General features: G+C 46.0%; 1 protein-coding gene across 1 annotated transcript in view; it reads left to right on the forward strand.

Moving 5' to 3' along the window:
• The window catches only part of VWA8 (von Willebrand factor A domain containing 8), a 1,423,713-nt gene that overhangs the window by 834,872 nt on the left and 565,376 nt on the right, over positions 1–23,465 (forward strand). Inside the window, exon 30 of the mRNA XM_069205432.1 lies at positions 1,190–1,306. Within this exon, the coding sequence (XP_069061533.1) occupies positions 1,190–1,306 (117 nt within the window). The remainder of the gene's footprint in view (positions 1–1,189; positions 1,307–23,465) is intronic.

Below are 23,465 nucleotides of genomic sequence, written 5' to 3' on the forward strand. Positions count from 1 at the left end.
TCCATATATACCTGATATTATCTCCCCCTCTCCTTCTGCTCCCTCGCATTCTTTCATACTCTCGCTGCTCCTATTTATCAGGCTGTGCCCAGTACTACTACTCCCCTTTGGTATGTAGTGAAAGTTGTGATGCAAAGCCAGTGTTCCACTAGCCCGAAGAGGCTGACTAAATGCTTGTGTGTGGAATGCTTGAAAGTGTGGGAGAGAGCAGGCTAGAGGTGCATGTGCTCCTGACCCAAGCCTGGTAGAGCCCACTCAGCCTGATAACACTCTGGATATTTTGCACCTCTAGCCAGAGTGAGATCAAGGCAGTGTGTTCCAGCTGAAGAGGGGGCCATTTCAGAAGGGTTTACTGCTGAACACACCAGTGCTGTCCACCTTGTGGACTGCATATAGCCACAAATTATCCTTGTAGCAGAAAAGTCAGACGCAAATTCTGCGGGCATCCATGGTAGCCTGTTCAGAAAGGTCTGTGAGGTATGCATAGCTATAAAACCAAGAGAGGTGGGCAAAGTTATAAAATACCTGTGCCTTGTCACACCGTGGGACACTCACTTCTCCATACCTTCTATGCACTGCACTCAGCACTTTTTAAAGCTAACTTGTTTTACCAATGCAGGATCCAACAGTGTACATGGCTTTCAGTTATTCATTATACCGAACCAGTTATAGACAATCACAAACATTGAAACAAATCTAATCCACGGGTTTAGAGAGCAGAAAAATCAATGTCGAATCAGTCTTTACGAGTGGCTCACCTGGGTGCATTCTATTCCTCTTTGGTTAGCGTTGTGCCATTAAAGAAGGGAGCAATCATATACAAATCAGTCTCTGCCACCAACACCATTAAAAAAGGTTGTTCTGCAAAGCCAGAGAACTTTATAGCTGACACGTGGATTGCATTGGTGCAAGTATATTACAGATTCGTAGATTTTAGTTTCTGGACTTTTCCAGGTCGTTTTTCACGGTTACCTATTTTATTTCTGCCTATAATAAAGATAATTTTAAAACATAGTACTTGCGTTCAGTTCTGAGATAGAATCAAATACTTGTCATTATGATTTGGCCAGAATAATATCTGTTTTAGTTTCTGTGAAAAGTTCTCTTTTAGCCATTTTGTTACAATGTTAATCCCAATGCATCGCCCTGTAGGCTAACAGCTGAAACCTATAATGTTCTCGCTTTGCAGAGTAATGTCATCTTGCTGCTTGATACAAACAGCGGTGCTCTGCGTCGCATCTTTCTCTCAGATGTTGGTCAGGAAACGCCAAAGAAGTCTTCTTGGTGGGGCAGCAAGGAAGCAAAGGTAAGCTGTACCCCGGTATGCATGGTGAACAGCACTGCATCAACTGTAAACGACCCCACAATGTCGGTAAGCAACAGTGGTCAACAGCCCCTCTCTCTCTCATTGTGCCTCCCATCTCCTTCGGAGTATGCAGTGGGAAAAGTGAGGGAAAAGACATATTTATGGAATGCTGGTGCAGTAATATAGAAACATATGCACACATTTTAGGACTAGCGATTACCTAATTAAGATTTGCTACGAATCATAGTTTGGAAATTGCTATTCCTAATGTATGAAACACATTGAGTTTCATTTATTGATTCCTAGTGGGTCGCAAATCGACCTACCTCATGAATATTAATGTCGGAGTTAGCAACCCATTAGGAATTGCAGCCATCACCGGGATGGTGGCCTGGTGGGTTCAACAGACAACCATGTCTGGGATTGCATTTTAACAAAAAAATCTTTTTTGGGGGGGGAGGGAGTGGAAATGCACCCTGTTTTTCTTAAAGGAAAACAAGGTGTGTTTCAACAATAAAAAGAAACGTTTATGTTTCTTTTTTAAGAGAGGTAGTGGTCCCTTGGACTACTACCTGCTTTAAAAAAATATTTGTTTCAACATTTACCAAGGGAAAAGGATCCTGTGGTGTGTCAGTCAAAAATGAGGGTTTTGCAACCGTAATTTGGGTGCAAAATATTCATACATAGCACTGTAATTCGGTATTTGGAAGAGAAGCCCCAAACACGCTCCTTCCAAATACCGAATCCCTAAACACAAATTACAATTTGGTAACATGTTACTGAAGTGCAATTTGTGTTTTGTGCTTAAGTAAAAGCATTTTTGTGGTTGGGAACGGGCCGATTCTGTGACTCCACACATTTCGGGCTGCAAAAATGCTTTTGTACATACAGCCCATAACCTTATAGCCCACTGAAGCCTATACTGGTTGTTAAATGCCCTGAACGCGAGTTATAGGCCTAAGCCAAAGGTGAGGGCCCATACGATGTACAGTGCCTTTAACTACAACTAAATCCTGAGGCTGAAGGACTATAAGGCTATTAGAACAGTACACTGATCGAGAGAAGAATGCTCTGAATTAAAAAGGGAGAAACAGAAAGACAAACATTGGAATGTTGGAGCAGAAGTCTTATACCAGACATTATTAGCCCAGAAAATATTGAGAGCTCCTTTAAAGACAATGGAGTAGCTCTGGGTTTATAATGACTGATGTAAGCCCGGAGCTCCAACATTCTAATGTTTGTATTCATGTTTCTTCCTTTTCAATTTTGAACATTCTATTCTTAGTGGGTGAAATGTTCTAATAGCCTTATAGCCCTACTGCCTCAGTCTCTACTGGTTGTTAATTACCCTTTTCCTCATTATAGGGCCTTGCCTGAGCTTTGAGCCTATAGCCCTGGTTCAGGGCCTTTAACAACCAGCATAGCCCTTCGCAATGGGCTGTATTACATTTCAGATTGTCACAAGCACAAACATGGTGATATTTAAAGCAATTTAGGAGGTTAACACACCACAGTTAATATAGAGAAAGTTGCATACTGGGGGAGGAAAAACTTCAAGAACCCTCCTTCAAAGGGATCGTCTATTACTTGATTCATATGAGGACTACTTTGTCTTTATGCATCCAATTGTTCTGTGACGATGTAGCTAGCTTCTTCCAGGAAATGTAGTCCTCCATGAGAAACAACATTGTGAAGATTGATAAATCGTTTTCTGCCCAATATGTGCTAACATACTTTGCACAATATGCATTTTAATTTGCATTCATGTCTAAAACTACACAGGAAGTCTCTGAATTTATTTAAAATATATCAAACCCACCTCTTTAAAGTACACTATCACCGTCCCTGCAGGGCTCTCAGCCGTGATGAAATTGTTAAAGGGGCTAGTAGAATCTGCAATGAAGATCAATTTGAATCAACATAATAATTCACCAGGTATGCTTTTGCCATCTACATGCGATTGAAACTGTCATTATATGTAACACAGAAATCTTGGGCACATAATAGATAAGGGACATAATGCCCTGCTAATCCATTTTACATTTATTTGTGTTCAGTACCAATGAGCTCCCTGTCACGCTGAACAGTGTGGACACCACAGCTTGGTTTAATGAGATGTTGTTCAATTATTTTATTCCATTCTAGTATTCCATTGTAATAAAGAGCAAATATGGGCAATCCAGTGCTGAAAATCAAGGGAGACGTAACTGGCCCTAGAATAATAAAGTTGACATTTCTTTCTAAAAAATCAGATTGCTAGTCTTTCTGATCTCTTCTGACCGCATACTCTATCTCAAAGCTACCTTGTATGATCTCACCTCTTAACTTACTATGCTTTAAGCTAGGTTCTTTCAAGATACACTAGTCTTGTGAACACAGAAACCTGGACGGCTGACAAAAGTTTATTCTGTCCTTTATGTCACCTTGGACATTTCTGTGCAGGTCACAATGTCAGGTGTAAAATTTTAAAAGAAATATGTGTTTTGACCAGCAGCCAATGTAGGACCTGCTCTACAAGTGACATCTGCCCCTAAGGCAGTTTTGTTTTCATGTACCTGCCACTTGGTTATGTGCCATCTATGGACACAGCAGCAGATGCCGGGATAGCCTTCTGCAAAGGGCACTACAGTGGTCTAGGTTTTTTTGCTTGCGCTCGCCTAGCCTGCCAAGCTAAACAATCGTCACCTAATGGTTTTGGATTACAGGCTTCTTTGTTTTTATTTCAAAATCATTTTATTGAGATTTTAATATTGGCAGAAAACAACACAGAAATTAAACCTAAAGAAGCATAAACATAATGGGTTGTCCAGAATACAAGTAAATGTAGAATTGCGATGGTTGAACAAGTTAGTTTTGGAGGTACACATGAATTCATTGAGTGGGTGTGTATGGTTGTGTATAGGACGGATGTCTCTAGCTTTTTATATTGAGGTGAACTGGAGGATATGTACTAGTGGTTTAACATGGGATAAGTAGTGTGCAACATCCCTGCAATTAGCATGGAAGTAGGAAAAAAGCGAGAATGAGTGACAGAGTAGAGGAGGGAGGAGAAAGAGTTGGGGTGGGGTGGGGGAGGGATGGACGGTTGAGGTATAGGAAGGATTAGGTTTGGGAAGGGGTGGCAAAGGGTGTGTGTGGAAGAGATGGGAAGGAGGCTATTGTGAAGATCTATCTGAGATGAAAGAGTTTAATTTAGACCAGATTTTGTCTTTCCTCCTAGAGGAAGTGTCCAAGTATTCATTTAGTGAGTTATCCGCACCTCCATTGAATTGAACCCATACCCACCAAGTGTTGGGTGAGAGTTTGGATAAGTCTTTCCACTCAAAAAGGATGGTTTATTGGCCCATAAATACTAGGATGTCCCATATAAGGCGGTCTTCTTTGTTTAGTGCAGTGTGCGTGTGTCAGGGGAAGGATTCCCAATGAGATAGAAGCTATGGTGGGCATTCAGTTTGTGTGTAGGATTTGCAAGATACTTCTGCTTATTTCGGTCCAGAACTTCGTAGCGAAGGTGCATTCCAGTAGCATATTATTCAGGTCTTCTGGTGCCTTCTCACAACTCCAACATCTATCCAAGGTTTGTAAACCAAGTTTAGCTAATTTGGCAAATCCAGGTAAGTTTCGTCTATATGGATGGCCAGTTCAATGGTGTCTTCTGGTTGCTGCAAGACTGGAGTAGGAGTGATTCCCACTTGTTTTGTATTGATTTAGTTAGTGTGGAACTTGTAGCAGATAGGAGAGAATGGATTTTGGATCCCCTGTGGCCTCCTTTGGCTAATGTCTGTAAAATAACAGGTAAGTCAGGATGTTTGGGTGATTTGTGTCTCGATTTTGCTGTCTTGATTTTTAAAAAGTGGTAGAAGTCTAGTTAATTTAAGTTAAAACTGCTTCAATTTGGGAGAAAGGTAGGTGTTTTGAAGATGTAATGAGATCACCTACCAGTAGTATGCCTTTTTGTGCCCAGTAGTCCAGATAGAGTATCTTACCGTCTATTTTAAGATTTTCGTTGTGCCTAGTGTGGAGTTTGTTATCAATCTTGCGGAGGGCCTGCTCTATGCTTGACAGAATTGATACTGAGTGGGCCAATCTTATTTTCTTGGTGGTGATTAGAGAAGTGAGGGAGAATGGTTTTGCAAGCTCTTTTTAAATATCGAGCCAAGATGGGGAAGTGGTACTAGAGGTAGAGAGCCAGAGGCTTCCTTGTCTTGCGAGGAAGGCATGTTGGTAGCTCCTATAATAAGGTCAGTTTAGGCCACCAGTTTTTGGGAAGTCTTAGCGCCTGATTTACATCCCGGCGGTGGGATTACTCCGTCACAAACGTGACGAACATCCCGTCCCAAACGTGACAGATATCCCGTCCATCGTATTACGATCTCCATAGCATATTATGCCTTCATAATACAGCGGACAGGATATCCATTATGTTTTTAATGGAGCATTCCCCACACCAAGATCTAAATCAGGCCCTTAGTTTTTTAAGGGAGAGTCTGGGTGTTTTGGGCTTGCCATAGGAATTCATTGAGAAGAGCATCTATTTTGGTGAACAAGGAGTCTGAGAGGTATGAAGGGGACATGCTGATTACTAGTTAACAAGTGGAGAAATCATAGTTTGATGGTTTTTATTCTTGTGATGAATCTGCAGGACCATTTTTCCAGGGTATCTTTGATTCTGTGTAGTGTCACTGTTTCATTGTAGGTGATGGATTCTCTGAGGTTTGGGTGAACCAGAAGCCCAGGTATTTTATTTGGGGCCCATTTAAGGCCATGGTTGGCGATGGAAGAACTGTTGCAGTGGACGTTTAGAGGGAGGGCTTTTGTCTTATCGCTGTTAAGACAGTAACCTGATACATGTGCATAGTTGTTGATAGTAGATATGATGTGGGGCTTGGCAAGGTCTGCTTGAGTAATAAATAAAAGGATATCATCTGCTTTGGGTTCCTTGCACTGGGCAATTATCATTCTCACTAGGGAGGGGCCTAAGTTAAAGACGGTGAGAGTGGCGTGGAGAAAAGACCATGACATCTTATCAAAGGCCTTCTCTACATCTAGTGCTATTGCACAGGCAGGCTGATTAGGTTGATGTGTTTTCTCAATAGTGTGGTTGAATAGTCTGATGTTATATGTGCCAAATCTAACTGTGATAAAACCCGATTGTGAGGGGTGTATTATTTACCTGAGGATAGGTTTCAGATGGAGAGCAAGTATTTTTGCATATATTTTACAGTTCACATTTAATAGGGATATCGGTGATAATTTTTTGGGTTGGCGGGGTCTTTTCCTTCTTTAGCAATAACTACTGTTGTTTTTTCTGCAGCAGGTCCTTTGATGACGCCTGTGGATGAGGAGTGGGAAAATAGATATGATAGGCGAGATATCCAGAATGTTCCCTATGTTTGGGAGAATGAGGCTGGGAAGCCATCTGGGGCTGGTGCCTTCTTACCTTTAAGTTTTTTAATAGCGTTTGTAATTTTGTCCCAGGAGATAGGACTTTCTAGTGCGAGTTTGTTAGAGCCATCAATTCTTGCAGATTTACATTTTTAATAGCGTTAGTCATTTCTTCCCGGGAAATAGGACTTTCTAGTGCAAGTTTGGTAGAATCATCTAGCCTTGTAATGTTTATTCTGTTAAGGTATTCTAAGTATGTTTCGTAGGAAGCATTGTTTGTTTGATTTTGAATGGAGGGTGAAATAGAATTTTCGAAGGTAGCTAGAATATCTTCCTTGTTAGTGGAAGATATGCTGAGGTTGTTAATGAAGGAAGTTATCTTTGTTTTTTTTTGTTTTTTTTTTTATCTCTATGAATCTTTGGGTCAACAAATGGGCTTTGTTGGTTAGAATCGTGTTGTATTCATATTATAATTTAGTTAGGAGGTTTATTTGTGATTTGTCTCCGGATCGCTTGAAATCTTTTTCTATCAATTTTATCTGTTCTTCAATTGTGTTTAGGGCCCAATTATTTTGCCTGTTTTTTTTTAGACATCAGCTTAATCATGTGTCCTCGGATGGTGGTTTTAAGGACATGCCATAACATTAGGGGGTTAGTTCCTGAGTTCCTATTGAATTGTATGTACAATCTCTTCTCTAGTTATTTCTCGAAACTTGGGTTCTTCTGTGAGAAGATCATTCATTCTCCTTGAATGCTAATTTTTGTGTTTTTCAAAGGTTTAACATTTGCTTGTGGGATTTTTTGGGTTTAAAGACGCAAGCTGAGTTTCTATGTAGGGTGCTATCCCATGGTAGGTTGAAATCACCCCTCATTTATGATTCTGCACTGAGGGGAAAAGAGAGTAATTTCTTTGCTAAGATTAGTCCAAAAGGATTGGTTGTAGTTGTTGGGGGCATAGATATTTACCACTAAAAGTTCAGTGTTGTCTTTCAGGAGTTTGATAATGAGACACCTGCCCTCAGAGTTATTAGGTCGTTTTTTTAAAATGTTAGCAGCTGGGGAGCATGAGAGATCTCTAACGGAGGTGTTCTTTAATAAAGAAGCTTCTTTCAGAGCATGCCAGATGTGTCCATAGTAAATTGGCGAAAGCATTTGGTCATGTGGGAGTGGGGTGGGGAGGAGTAAGGTGGGACGGTGTAAGGTGGAGAGCTGTTGTGTTACAGGTGGATGGTGGGAGGAGAGCAGTGGGGAAAGGTGGGAGGTGTAGCGAGGAGAGAAGATAGGGTAGGTGAGAGTAGAAGGAAAGAAAATTGGTAGTAAGAGAAAAGAGTGTTCAGTAAAGCATTAACAAAAACTAAGTGAGAATGTGCCTCGGTACCCTATGGGGGTACATGCGAAAATTAATTGAAGGGTGGGCGATGGAGGCCTTGAGCGGATGAGCCTGAAACTAAGGGCAGAGAGCCACGCCAGGTGGTTGTATTGAGTGTTGGTTGTCTTGAGGTAAAGTGTGCATGAGCTGAAAGATGAGTACTAATAAGTACAAATTTAAAACTAAACATTTGTGATGAAAATAAGTACAATTAATACAGTTAAGTACAAGATTAAGTTCCAAACATTATTAGTGAAGTTTGTTGTATTCAAGATGGATTGCATAGTAGCCATATTTCATAAACTGTAGAACATCACCTTTGTACATGAATTCAAAACATTTGTGAAAAAGTCAAATATTATAAAATACATTTTTAAGTTGAAAACATTAGTAATGGCTTTCAGTTGTACTCAAAGTGTTGCATGTAGGTGCCATAATCCAACAATGTGAGATTCTAGGAGGATTGTTCTGTGTGGTGTTTTTAGTTCCTAAACTGCAGTATGTTGTGGGGAGATGTGTTATGGTTATGTGTAGAGTGTGGTCAATTTTGATAAATAGCTTAACAGATTCTCATTAATAGAGTGGATATATTACCAGCAGAGACTGGTCTCCCAAGTTACATGGACGATTTGGAAATGTGAGTACCAAAATAATTGTGAGTGTTATGCGCGTAGGGGTCAGAGGAGACAGGGGAACAGAAACAGATCTCGGGCAAGACCAACCACAGCCCAAAAGGAACTGGCGAAAATAGACGCACTGACGCAGCGGCGTCCGTGTGTGGGGGTGCCCCATCAGTGGATAGCGGTAGTGGAGATTCAGATCGTGCATCTGTGTCCTCTGGGGGGGGGCTCCGGCAACTCGAGAGATGCACCCACGGTGACCCCACAGACGGCGGACGAGCTGGGTTTAGTAACTTTGTAACCTGATCTTGAGGTGAGGAGTGTCATATGAATGAGGCCCCGACGGACACGCACCCACCCCCCTACTAGATTCTCGGCCACGAGACAGGATGGCGAGAACTTTATTCAACTTGTTGTTATTGCTTCACTTTTGCAATGTTTTATGGGCAACCTACACTTTGAGAGGCGCCCTGGGGTCCGGGAGTTGGGGTTTACGTTTGTATTTTCTTGATGGTGACAGAAACACTGAGAACGTTCTACACAATCCTACACAACGGGAAGGGAGGGATGAGGTACAAGGGGGCACGAAAGGACTCAATTTCACCTTAATTAATCTAGCAAGGCTGAATACAACTTTCTGACCTGGAATATCAGGGGAATGGGATCACCCTCTAAAAGGTACAGAGTGTTATCATACCTGAAGCGGCGGGGTGCATATCGCTATGCTACAGGAGACTCACCTTACCACCACCGAAATAGACAAACTTAGGCAAAGATGGAGGGGACAGATATGTGCCACCAAGTACTCGGCTTACCCTAGGGGAGCACTGGTATGGGTGAGAGCAGGAGTCCCCTTTGAGGTCAAAGCTGTGGACATAGACCAAGAAGGCAGGTTTGTAGTTGTGGAATGTAGACTACATGGAGTTACAATCACCATTAGCAGTATCTACGCGCCTAACCAGGACCAGATACCCTTTATGCAGCGCCTATCGAGCCACCTCACGGGCCAAAGGGGGGGGGGGAGCTGCTATTAGCAGGGGACATTAATAGTGTATTACACAGAGCTGGACTGCTCCACCCCACCATTGGCTGGAGCAGCAATGCATAAGATAGCTAAACACATTGAGGAATGGATGCAGGGCGAGGGTTTGGTGGATGTATGGCGCGCGCAACATCCGCAAGATAGGGACTACTCTTACTTTTCACACCTGCACCAGTTACACACCAGGATTGACAGGGTGATTTGCTCGGCAGCTATAGCGCAGAACATGACCCACACTGAATATTTGGGGCGTACCCTGTCCGATCATAACCCACTACTTTGCACATGGCGAGCAACTAGAGACAGACCCCCTATACCATTATGGAGATTGGGCCCAGCTGCATTAAAGGACCAAGTATACAGGGAGACACTACATTCCTTTCTTACAGACCACATTACCACCAACTCGGGTTCGGCATCGACTAGAGGGGTGGAATGGGAGACACTAAAGGTTGCGGTGAGAGGTCATTGCATGAGCCAGACTGTTGGGATTATGCGCACTCTAGAGCGTGGGTTAGTAGGCTTAGAGAAAATCATCCACGAAGAAGAAAAGAAAAAGAACAGAACTACCTTAGAATGCGATAGACTCAAAGAGGCAGAAGAATCACACGCTAAGACCGTGGAACAGTTAAGATGCCACAACACACAGAGATACCTAACCTCAATACAAGCGGAGGAGGGTAGGTCGGGTAGGATGCTGGCATGGTTGGTGAGACCAGGATGAGAGGGTATGCCTATAGTGAGCATAAATGATGCGAAGGGACTACATAAGTACACGCCCAATGAGGTTAATGGAGCCTTTAGAGAGTACTACATCTACCTATATAGACGACCAAAGAATCTGGAAATCCAAAGGTTCAATGATTACCTAAACGCATTACCATTGATTACTTTGACGGAGAAAGAAGGGTATAGTCTGGGGGGACCAGTGACGTTAGAAGAGGTAAAAGAGGCCCTAGCACAACTAGCAGCGGGGAAGACTCCGGGTACGGATGGGCTTCCGATGGACTTCTACAAGAAGTATTCCGTACTGCTGGTACCCAGACTAGTTGAAATGTATGCGGAAGCTTTCCAGCGGGGTTCCCTACCAGGGTCACTGAGGGAAGCTCTAGTGGTCCCCTTACCACGGGTAGGTCGCTCCCCCTGCCGCTGCAGCTCCTCCAAGTTCCCGAGTTCCTGTGTTCCTGAGACCCACCTAACTGTAAGTACCCCCCTCCTCCCAGCCCCTCGCCCTGCCCCGCGCCACTCACCTTCTCTCCTGCTCCTGCTTCTTTTCCTCCTCTCTGTCTCTTCCTCCTCGCTCCCCCTCTGCAATCTTCTTCTGTGTTCTTCTGTTCTTCCCTTCTGTTCTTCTGTGTTCTTCCGGTCTTCTGTGTTCTTCTTCTCTGTTCTTCTCGGTGCTTCTGTGTTCTTCTTCTCGGTTCTTCTGTGTTCTTCTCTGTTCTTCTCTGTTCTTCTCTGTTCTTCTCTGTTCTTCTGCTCTTCCGATCTTCTGTTCTTCTGTTCTTCTGTTCTTCTGTCTTCTGTTCTTCTGTTCTTTTGTCTTCTGCTCTTCCGGTCTTCTGTTCTTCTGTCTTCTGTTCTTCTGTCTTCTGTTCTCCTGTCTTCGGCTCTTCTACCTCCTCCGTCTTCTTCCCCCGAGCCTGCCCTCCTGCTCCTTCCTCATCCCCCTCCCTCACTCGCCTCCCCCTCTCTCACCCCTAGCTAACCCGTTCGCTATCTACCTCCCTCACTCCTCCTATCTTCCTATCTCTCTAGCTCCCTATCTCACTATCTAACTCCCCCACTCTCCACCTCCTCCTACCTATCTATCTGTCTATCTATCTATTTCCATATCTATCGACTTCTCTATCTATTTTCTCTATCTATTTCTCTATCTCTCCCCCCCTCCCGCCACCCCCTCTACTACCTATCTCCCTATCCTCTCACTCTACCTCTCTCCCTCACCCACCTCTACAACCCCCCCTCCCCTATCTTCACAACCCTACTCCTATCTCTCTCCCTAATCTCCAAACCTCCTAACACTCACCCTCCTCCACCCTAAACCCCCTCCCCCAGCTCCTCTCACTCTACCTGTCCCCCCCCTGCCTCGCGCTTTCCCGCCGCGACCTCCTGCACGCCCCCGCCCCCCAGCTCCCATTCGCCCCCAGCTGACCCCCCCCCCCTCCTACCTCTTATGGCGCCCGCTGCGCGACTGCGCAGCGGGCGCGCGCAGCGGGCACGCCGCTGGCGCGCCGGAGGCGCGCCAGAGGCAAGCCCGTCTGCGCCCGTCCGCGCCTGGCCCACGCCCAGCGCCACGACCCCTGGTCCCCAGCTCCCCCAAGCCCCGCTGATCCGCTACGACCCCACCACCCTCCACGCCCTCAACCCAGGGCGCTCCAAAACCTGCTTCCTAGCTCACCCCAAACGCACCCATGGACCCTTCGCCTGCAACTCCTGCAAACGCATCTTCCACCACGCAACTACCACGACCACAAGCCCACGCGCCATCAACCACCTCAAGTGCATCCTGATCAACGCTCGTTCCGTCCACAAGCACGCCGTTGAACTTTGGGACCTCCTGGACTCCACAGCCCCGGACGTCGCCTTCATCACGGAGACATGGATGAACGCCTCCTCTGCTCCAGACATCGCTACCGCCATCCCCGAAGGCTACAAGATCTCCAGAAAAGACCGCACCAACCAAGTAGGAGGAGGTGTCGCCATCATCTTCAAAGACTCCATCAGCGTCACCACCTCCACCGAAGACCCCCCCCTCGCCGCTGAACACCTGCATTTTCAGATTCGCACCGACCCAAGGACCACCCTCAGAGGATCCCTCGTCTACCGTCCTCCCGGACCTCGCGCCTCTTTCAGCGACGCCATCGCCGACTTCATCTCCCCGCACGCCCTCGCCTCACCGGACTACATCCTCCTAGGCGACCTCAACTTCCATCTGGAACAAAACAACGACCCCAACACCACCACCCTGCTCGACAACCTCGCCAACCTCGGCCTCAAACAACTGGTGAACACCGCCACCCACATCGCCGGACACACGCTCGACCCTATCTTCTCCGCCAGCAAACACGTCTTCTTCAGCCACACCTCTGCCCTACACTGGACCGACCACAGCTGCGTCCACTTCACATTCCGACGCGAGACCTCCCACCTCCGCACTCAACCCATCCCTCATCGACAGTGGAACAAGATCCCTGAAGAGCAACTCTTCTCCGCTCTCGCCGCCAACCAACCCACCCTCACCACCGACCCCAACGACGCAGCTCTCAACCTCACAAACTGGATCTCCAACTGCGCTGACAACCTTGCTCCCCTCAAACGCACGCATCGACAGACCAACACCAAAAAACCTCTCTGGTTCTCTGACACCCTCAAAGAATCAAAGAAAACTTGTCGTGCCCTTGAGAAGGCCTGGCGCAAGGACCACACCGCTGACAACATGACCGCCCTCAAGAACGCTACACGCGAACACCACCACCTGATCCGCACTGCCAAAAGGAACTTTTTCACCGACAGACTAGACAAAAACAGCCACAACAGCAGAGAACTCTTCAGCATCGTCAAAGAGTTCTCCAACCCCAGCGCCAGCGCCAACGCCGTCACGCCCTCACAGGATTTGTGCGAATCCCTCGCCACTTTCTTCCATCGCAAGATCAGCGACCTCCACGACAGCTTCGGACACCAGACCCAACCATACACCACTGAACCCGCTTCCCCGGACATCACCCTCAACAACTGGACCCACATCAACACGGAAGAAACCAAATCCATCATGAACTCTATCCACTCCGGCGCCCCTTCGGACCCCTGCCCGCACTTCATCTTTAACAAAGCCGACGACATCATCGCCCCGCACCTCCAGACCGTCATCAACTCTTCTTTTTCTTCTGCTACCTTCCCCGAATGCTGGAAGCACGCTGAAGTCAACGCCCTACTAAAGAAACCTACGGCTGACCCAAGCGACCTGAAAAACTTCCGCCCCATCTCTCTTCTACCTTTCCCAGCCAAGGTAATAGAAAAGACCGTCAACAAACAGCTGACCACCTTCCTGGAAGACAACAACCTGCTCGACCCTTCACAAACCGGATTCCGAACCAACCACAGCACGGAAACCGCCCTCATCTCAGTCACAGACGACATCAGAACCCTGATGGACAACGGTGAAACAGTCGCCCTCATTCTCCTCGACCTCTCGGCTGCCTTTGACACCGTCTGTCACCGCACCCTAATCACCCGCCTACGCTCCACCGGGATCCAAGGCCAGGCCCTGGACTGGATCGCCTCCTTCCTCGCTAACCGCTCCCAAAGAGTTTACCTCCCTCCGTTTCGCTCAGAACCCACCAAGATCATCTGCGGCGTACCTCAAGGCTCATCGCTCAGCCCGACACTCTTCAATGTCTACATGAGCCCCCTCGCCGACATCGTACGCAAGCACGACATCATCATCACCTCCTACGCCGACGACACCCAACTTGTACTCTCCCTCACCAAGGACCCCGCCAGCGCCAAGACCAACCTACAAGAGGGTATGAAGGACGTCGCAGATTGGATGAGGCTCAGCCGCCTAAAGCTGAACTCTGAAAAAACGGAAGTCCTCATCCTCGGCAACACCCCGTCCGCCTGGGACGACTCCTGGTGGCCCACGGCCCTCGGCACCGCACCGACCCCCGCAGACCACGCCCGCAACCTCGGCTTCATCTTGGACCCTCTTCTCACCATGACCAAGCAAGTCAACGCCGTGTCCTCCGCCTGCTTCCTCACTCTCCGCATGCTCCGCAAGATCTTCCGCTGGATCCCCGCCGACACCAGAAAAACCGTGACCCACGCCCTTGTCACGAGTCGCCTGGACTACGGCAACACCCTCTACGCCGGGACCACCGCCAAACTCCAAAACCGCCTGCAACGCATCCAAAACGCCTCGGCCCGCCTCATCCTCGACGTACCCCGCAACAGCCACATCTCCGCACACCTGAGACACCTGCATTGGCTCCCAGTCAGCAAAAGGATCACCTTCCGTCTTCTCACCCACGCACACAAAGCCCTCCACAACAAGGGACCGGAATACCTCAACAGACGCCTCAGCTTCTACGTCCCCACCCGCCCCCTCCGCTCCGCTGGCCTCGCACTTGCTGCCGTCCCTCGCACCCGCCGCTCCACGGCGGGTGGGAGATCTTTCTCCTTCCTGGCGGCCAAGACCTGGAACTCCCTCCCCACCAGCCTCAGGACCACCCAGGACCACTCCGCTTTCCGGAGACTCCTAAAGACTTGGCTGTTCGAGCAGCGATAACCCCCCCTTTCCCCCCTAGCGCCTTGAGACCCGCACGGGTGAGTAGCGCGCTTTATAAATGTTAATGATTTGATTTGATTTGATTTACCCAAACGAGACACAGGTGAGATTTCAGTGACAGACTTCCGACTGTTGTCAGTGTTAAACTGTGATTTTAAAATTTTGAGTAAACTAATGGCCAACAGACTGCTTAGCTAAATCCCCAATTTAATACATGAAGACCAAAATGAATTTATTCCAGCGCGAAGCAACTTCCTAAATTTGAGATGCCTGTTTAATCTATTACATATGCCGCAAGGTGCGAAACCCAATGGGGCGACGCTATTGGCAATAGATTTTGAAAAAGCCTTTGATTCGTTACGATGGGACTTCCTACGCTCGGTGATGCTCCGGATGGGGATGGGTGAGGGTTGGGTGCGCTGGGTGGACCTACTATATGCGACTCCCCTTGCACGAGTGGGGATGGGTAAAATAATCTCTGAAACTTACCCTGTACACAGGGGAACTAGACAAGGATGTCCGTTATCCCCACTGTTGTTTGCTCTGGCAATCGAAGCGATTGCGGCCCGGTTCTGGATGGAGGGTAGAGGACATGGAGTGGAGTGGGGACAGACTGAACACATCATCTCACTTTATGCGGACGAAGTATTAATTTACCTGAGAAATGGCGAGACCGGTTTGCCATGGGCATTGAGAGTATTGGATGATTTTGGTGCTATCGCTGGACTCCACCTGATCCGAGGTAAGACCTTTGTCTTTCCCATGGCAGCGGGCGGAGAGCGACCTTCCTCTTGCCCTGAGGATGTGGTATGGGCCCTGCGCACCTTTAAGTACCTCGTGTACAGGTGTTTCATGATTTGAAAGACCTTCGCAAGGGTAACCTGGGTAGAGCGTTGCGCTCGCTCCAATCCTCTGTGAGATTCTGGAGATCACTCAGACTAACTATATCAGCTAGGGTATCCCTATCTAAGATGATCATGCTCCCACGCCTTCCCTACTTCTTTGCTAATCTGCCGGTGACTGTGCCTTTGGCATGGTTCCATGAATTAAATACACTTCTCAGGGACCTGGTATAGGACGGAGGCCGCAGACGCACATCGCTGACTGTTCTGTCTAGACCATTACTCATGGGGGGTCTGGGTGTACCAGACTTTGAGCTCTACTATCTGGCCTGTCAACTTCAGTGGACAGCCGGATGGCTGGGGGGAAGAGGCCGACTGGATAGATGTACTGACACCAAAGTGCAGGATGTAGGCAAGATACTGGCACACATGATTACCCGAGGTGGGGCACACAGAGAGGAAAGCGTCCTAATGAAGGCTGCAACATTTTGCTGGAAGCGTTGCTCGCGACGATTTGGGGTGGGAGTAGCTTATTCACCAGCCCTGCCATTAACAGTGCTGGTGCAGGACTCGCCAGATAAATCACTAATGGGCCACGGGCTGGGAATCTGGACACGAGCCGGAGTACAGACAATTGGAGACTTCTTTCAGGATGGTATACTGAGATCTTTCACAGACATGAACGAAAGGAATAATGTCCCAGGTGGGAGGTTCCTATTGTATCAATATCTGACACACCGCATAAAGTCACTCTGGTACACCATCAACGCGGAACCCGAGGTACACAAGCGCCTTCATCACCTCCTGACACTGGGCGATGAAACCCACCTGATAGCTAAATTATATAAGGCCCAAGTGGAATGCTCCATGGTGCCCTTACAGGCATTAAGGGAATGTTGGGAAAAAACGCTAGGGAAAGATTTAACGGAATCGGCCTGGAAGAGAGCACTAGCTTACCCCAAGACGGTATCACGAAACACACGCTTACGGTATATTCAATACAATTACCTACACAGGACGTACCTAACCCCACATAGATTAAACATCATTTACGGAAACTAAACTAGAACATGCCCCAGGTGTAACAAACTGGATGCGGATCTGGACCACATGCTGTGGCAGTGCTCCGAGATCCGGCATGCCTGGGGAGAGGTACTGGACAAACTGGGGGCGCGACTGGAGTTAGAACTGGACCAGTCCCCATTGGTATGCCTGATGGGACTGCATATCGGAGCAGCGGCCGGATCAGTAAAAGCTAGATTCCTAGACCTAGCTTTGGTACTTTTTAGGAGGCAGATTGCCCTTGGATGGAGATCTTCTGAGAGCCCTCCTCTAAGGATCTGGAGAAGGAATGTCACAAAGTGGGCGAGGGCTGAGCTGCAGGTGCTGAGACGAGAGGAAATGAAGGGACTATGCTTGAAACCCATTGCTCCTGACTGAGAGGAAATATTAGATAAGTGGGAACAAGGAGACCATGAAATGGGAACTCACGGAGAGACAACTGACGCCCCATAGTCTAGAACTAGAGAGGAAGGAGTGTACGGTAGTACACTGGCACAAATAATGAAAGTAGATGCGGGTCATGTACCAACACAGCAGGCGCAGAAAGAAAGAATCAGATATCACCACAACACAACAGACCTTAGAGGTGAGTGAGTATGATGGTACCAGTACATCATAAAACACATGTAGAGACCCCGCCCCCTAGAATGCTGGACTCGGAAATTAAGGAATAACACGGAACTGAATAAATTAGTATCAACAGGCCCTCTCCCTCACAACGTAGCACAGACACCTCATGTCACCATCGTGTAAATAGTTTTGCATAGAACCGGATAGGTACTTGGTATAATAAATGACTATGAATATTTAATGTTCGCATGCCCAAGAATCATCCCAATCAAGAGCGTTACCAAGAAATAGTTCTTTTTTGGTTCATAATTCCAGATGTAATAAGGAGCAACACATATGAGCATAGAAACAAACAATGAAAGCAGTACCGGAATTATAAATGTTTGTAAGTAAAATGGTAATAAAACAATATATTAAAAAAAAAATGAGTGTTATGCGCGCTAGGAATGTAGGTTTATTATGTTTACCAAATACACAGTTTTCATGCAAGAACCTGACTGAAGTCACAATATTGTGGAATTGTGGTGTGAGGTGTGGTTGTTAGATAAGTCGAAGTTAGAAGGTGGTAAATCTCTGTTGTAACCAGCAAAGATCTGTTGGCCAAAGTCAGGTCTGTGGGTCTGGATTTGTAGGGAGTAAGAGGCTGTTAATAAAGCAAGTTGTTAATGGCTGGTTATCATATATTGATCTGGTTTAGTTAGATATTTGGGGAATTTTAGGATCACAATGATGTGTAGCACAGAAATTGGCTGCATTTGTAGCTAGTAGATGTTAAGGACCCAAGATTTATATCTTAACACAGGCTTACAACACAATGTACAAGTTACGGTGGTTAGTATTGGTTAGTGATGATTAGCGTTAACATCGAAGAATAGTAACATTGTGTGCATCTTGTAGAACAGGGTGATGTAGAGTTGAGACTTTATATGTAGGTCCTGAATATTGGTGATATGGTGGATTTACCATTGTAGGTCATTTTAGGCTGCGCCCGTTCTCTGAAGGAGAATTGTATGGAAATGTCTTTAAGAGTTTTGCGCTGAGATAGGAACATTTTCATTCTTTTGATGGTATCCTTGAAGTAATCTTGAGTAGTCCCGATGGAGGAGTCTTGCCATTTGGTCTCCTGTATCTTCTTTATTTTTTAGAGGATTTCCTCGGTATGCAAGTGTCTGAAGGATCTGAAAATAAGGGCTGTTGATGCTTCGCTAAGAAGGTGGGTAGTCATTGTGCTCAAGTTATTTCAAAGTCTAGCCCTAGCACCTGAACAATCCATTTTTCTATGAATGAGGTAGAGTAAGGCACTTATCTCGCTGCTCCCTCTGGGAGACCAAGAATTTGCAGGTTGCCCCTCCAATTTCTATCTTCTGGCTCTGTGATGTTTCTTTCCAGTCTGTTCAATCTTGCCATGGTGATTGTTGTTGTTTTGGCAGAGTTATTTTTGTAATCATCCAGGTGGTTTAGACATGATTCTACCTCAGTGACTCTGTTTCTTGGGGATACCATGTCTTGTTTCAGACATGAGAGATCCGTTTGCGTGGATTCTGTGGTGTTTTTTTAGATTGTGCTAGGATATGTAGCATGTCACGCTTTTGCTTGGTTAAGTCCAACACTGCAGTATTGTCCGTTTTCGGTTTGATAGGTGAGTCGGGTGGAGGGTTCTTGCTTAGATCTCCTTTGAGCAGGTTTTTGATCTTTAAACCACCCCCGGTTCCTGAGAGCCAGGTGCCCTTTGTTCAGACATGTTGAGATGGTATACTGCCTCTATAAAGGTGTGCCTAATTTGATTGCTGCGTCTCGTACTGCTATGTGGACGGCGTGTAGACACTTATAATCTGTGGTAATTGCGGCTGAAGGAGGTTCCGGTAGGCCCTGTTGGTTCAGAGTCAGTTCAGAGGTGTAGGAGCTCTGAGGGTCAGGTTTGCTTTTCCGCCTACTCTTCTGGACCTACGCTTTGCACCTACTCTACTCTTCACCTACACACTAGGTTGTGTAATAAGTAATCTACTGTATCCTTGGAGGGGACAGTTTTTCATTGGCAGGATAAAGAACCTTCTAGAGGGAGCACCGTGTATTGGTGATGGCCATTTTAAGGTCAGGCAGCTAACTTTAGACTGTTAGTGCTTAGTCTGAGTACTAATTGTTTGTAATCATGAGGTCAGATTTCTACCAGACCATTGTTGTGAGGATCAGCTCTGCTTCTTTAGATCCTCTGTGGATGTGGTTGTGCAGGAGTTGGAGCCCTTCAGTTGATTTCTGTCTTCACCTCGGCATTTTTGAGGTCAGACAGGCCGCATGCTGTATTCCATGTGGAGTGCAATCGCTCCGAGGCAGAGTCTGCTGGAGGTGTTTTGGTGGCGCTTCAGTTTCACATCAAGGGCAAGGAGTTCCGAGCAGGTCTGAAACCCTCAGTTGGAGCCCTTGCAACCTTTTGGGAATCAGGCAAGCCCATTTTTAGAGCTGGGCATGGCGGAGCTTGCTTCCTATGCGGCCATCTTCTTCAGGTGGTAGCCACGCCCCCAACAGGCCAAAAGCTTCAAGTAATAAGATGAGAAACCTGTATTTTTTCACATATCAATATGGAATCAATGGAAATCCTATTAGTATCTGTATGCATAACAGTTTGCTTAATCATTAAATAGTGGTTCTACTGCTTGGTAACGTGGATCTCATATGATGATACATATAGAAGCAGCTATGTTTTAGTGCCATCAGGGGGAACCAGTTAGCCTTCCATGATTGTGTCACCACGAAAATGCTATGGAATTGCAGAAGATATAATGAAGCATTCTTTGCCATATTAGTGATAAGATGCATATTGTCAGTGAAATTGTGAATCTAATGTGGCAACTGCACATTCACATTGAACATGAATGGTGACAAATGCGAGTGGCACCCCAACGACAGTCCTCGATCCCCCAGATAGCTAATCGTTCTTTGTTGCACTGCTAAGAAGACCAGCCAAGATGTGCCAACCAGCATTAGACAAGGTCTGATCCTCAACCACATGCAACAGACAATCTAATAAATCAGTGTTCAATGGTATTAATTACTTCGGAGAGATCTAACAATGTCGGCATCTTGGCATGACCTTGATGCAGAACTCTTACAGAATGAATTCTGCACAATAATATAGGGCACAGTTCTAGCAGATCAAGATATATTATGTGGTCCACCAGGTATGACCTATGGAGTTCTTTTCTGGAAACATTGTTAGTCGAGCAGCTTTTTCACTGTGCAAACGCAGTCACATTCTTGCTTGGGTGCTCCTGCTTCTTTATTTCCTATTGCTCAGTCATCCTCATGACAGTCTTATCTAAATGAGGCACAGGAGGGCAAAGCATCCCATTTACTTCAATGGGGTTCATAGTAACCCAGCCTGGACAGCCGCTAAGAGTAAAGATATCCCTCTTTGAGGGGCAAGACACCACATGGCAGGCTCCACTAAATCAACAGGCAAACAGACAACCGAAATAAACAACAAACATATGGACTGAGTTAATGGAACCAGTGTTCAATAAACATCTGGAGACAATCCTAAATAGGGTCAGGGTGGATTGAGATAGGAAGATTCTGGGACTGGGAATCAGCCAAAAGTGAGACCTAGATGTAAGGAACTTCTGAAGTAAAGTTGTTTGAACATAGATTAAATACAATGGTAGCATAGCTCCTCCTTGCTAGAAAATGACCATCCTAAGACTTTTGATGTCACTCATTGTTTTGCCTTGGAATTAGATGTAGACAGGTTCACATGCTGAAGGATCCAACCTCGACCAAGCATAGCAAACGCACATGTATTTTTATCACACGGAGAACAACATATCTACTTTGCCTGGTATCATTTGCTTGCTTTTGTCTGTATTCTGGAGGAGGCCTGGTAGTGCTGAAAACAAGCACCGGCGATTGGAAGAACAGCAGGGGGAAACAAAGAAAGAAAAGCAACAAGATTGATGTAAATGGTATGTTTTTTATGTAGCACAAAATGAGAGGTGTTTCCATTTTTATAATCACTTGTTAATAGATACTCTGTCATTTTATTAGGGTCACTTGGTGGGGGAGAGACTTGACATGAAGTTTCCCTTGCTCCAGAAAATACCATGGCCAAGGGACAATAGAAATAGGGTATTACAGTCTCAAGTACAAGGATACAGGAGCAAGGATCCAGGTTGGCTTTGCCTTTTTTAGACCCTAGTCCAGAAACTGATTAATAAGCAGATGATTTAGCAGTCTCACAGTACAAATACTCATAATATTCCATCACATTCAACTGACATGAATTCAGAGAGGTACTGGAACCCCAAGCTGAAGTGTCCCATCACATAGTTCACAGACACATGGGTTCAATTTGCCCTGTCCAGACAGATAGAGGACAGCTCTAAAGGCATCCCCACTGTCAGAACTCCTTCAGGAAAGGGGACATAAGGGGCTACTGAACCCCAACTGTAGGGGTTGTGGTTATTTACCACTGGTGTCCTGAAACTAATACATGCCTACCACACTTGACCTTCAGGGTAGTGAGGGTGAGCATTTCAGTGCATCTCAGGGAGGCCGTGTTGGGGGAGAGACTCAGAATACAAGAATCACACCTCAGAATCAGTAAGTGAAAGTCCACCCTTGGACGTTCCTTTATGAACAAACGCGTACTTTGATCACACCAAAACATAATACGGAACATAAATAAGGGGGTAGAGTCACTACTGTAGAGTTTGCTACATAGTAAAGTGTAAAGGTCTTGATTTAAGTGCAGATGCATGTTCCTTGTGGTCAGAATAAAGCAGCTTCGGTCTCTGTGACATGTAGCTCTGCCTGTACTTCTGATTTGGCAGTTCTGTTAGACGGGTTTCAGGAACCAGTTTTGGGTGGCTCCTTTTCATAATTGCATCTTCCTTCTGCAGTGCAGACAGTTCTTTGCGTAAGGAGATGGTTCTCACAGCAGGCAGTGATGTTGCTGATTCCAAGCAGTAGCCGGCCACACAAGTACAATTTGTGTGGAGCTCCTCGCCTGCCTGTCCTCAGCATTGCCGGGTGGGCTGCTCAAAAGAAGACAAAAGGTGCAGGCGTTGCCTGGAAATTTCTCTTCAATGGACAACTGAGTCTGGTGACATGCCTCTTTCAACTCATATTCCCTTTCATCGCCCAAATGGCAGCTCAGGAAGGACTAGTTAGGAACCTCTTGCTCAATAAGTTATGTTGAATTTGCTATGATAGCTGTCTCTGACCCTCCTCTCTTCTGCATCTGGGACTATATCCTCCGGCTCAGGAATGCAGACACAACCCTTCCACCGTCTGTGTGTGCTGTATCAGCACCTCCAACATGTGCCATCTCTGGAGAGTACGGAATCGTGCAGTAAGACTTAAATATATGTGAGGGTTGGATGCACGTTACATTATGAACCTTATTACTTAAGCAGAATGCAAGCAAAATGGTGGCACCTTTCTTTCCTCCTTTCACAAAAGCAATGCAAAAATGTGAATAACCCCACTTACTTAGAAAATACTCCAAGAGGAGAGTCTGGTGAGGGTCAGAGGTGACCTTGTGAAACAATCCCTTTATTTGGTAAGTACTTTCTTCATATTTCTACGGTATGGAAATATCAGAAGATTTAGGTACAGGCAATTTCTTAAGCACACGTTGAGTTCCCAAATATTGTAACATGCTACTGTATACAAGCCTTTCAATGTGAACCTGGTTTGTTGTTTTTAATTGACAAATGTGGCGTGACAGAAGAGATGTGAGTTACATAAATACAGGGTAATGTGTAGATGTAAAGTGCAGTTTCTTAAAGGTGGAACTTGTGTTGATAAATTGTACAGTGGTCGTAGCTTTCTACAACTCACTCTTGCGGCAGGCACTAGAAGCTATTGTACCTTGAACTCAGTCTTCCACTTCTACATTTCTTTGTAGTAATCCCCCTTAATTTGAAAAATGTCACCTCTGTGTACAAACGTAAATATCTTATTCAATACTTTTTCAGTCATATAATA

This window comes from Pleurodeles waltl, chromosome 8 (genome assembly GCF_031143425.1).
Source record: "Pleurodeles waltl isolate 20211129_DDA chromosome 8, aPleWal1.hap1.20221129, whole genome shotgun sequence".
Taxonomy (NCBI): domain Eukaryota; kingdom Metazoa; phylum Chordata; class Amphibia; order Caudata; family Salamandridae; genus Pleurodeles; species Pleurodeles waltl.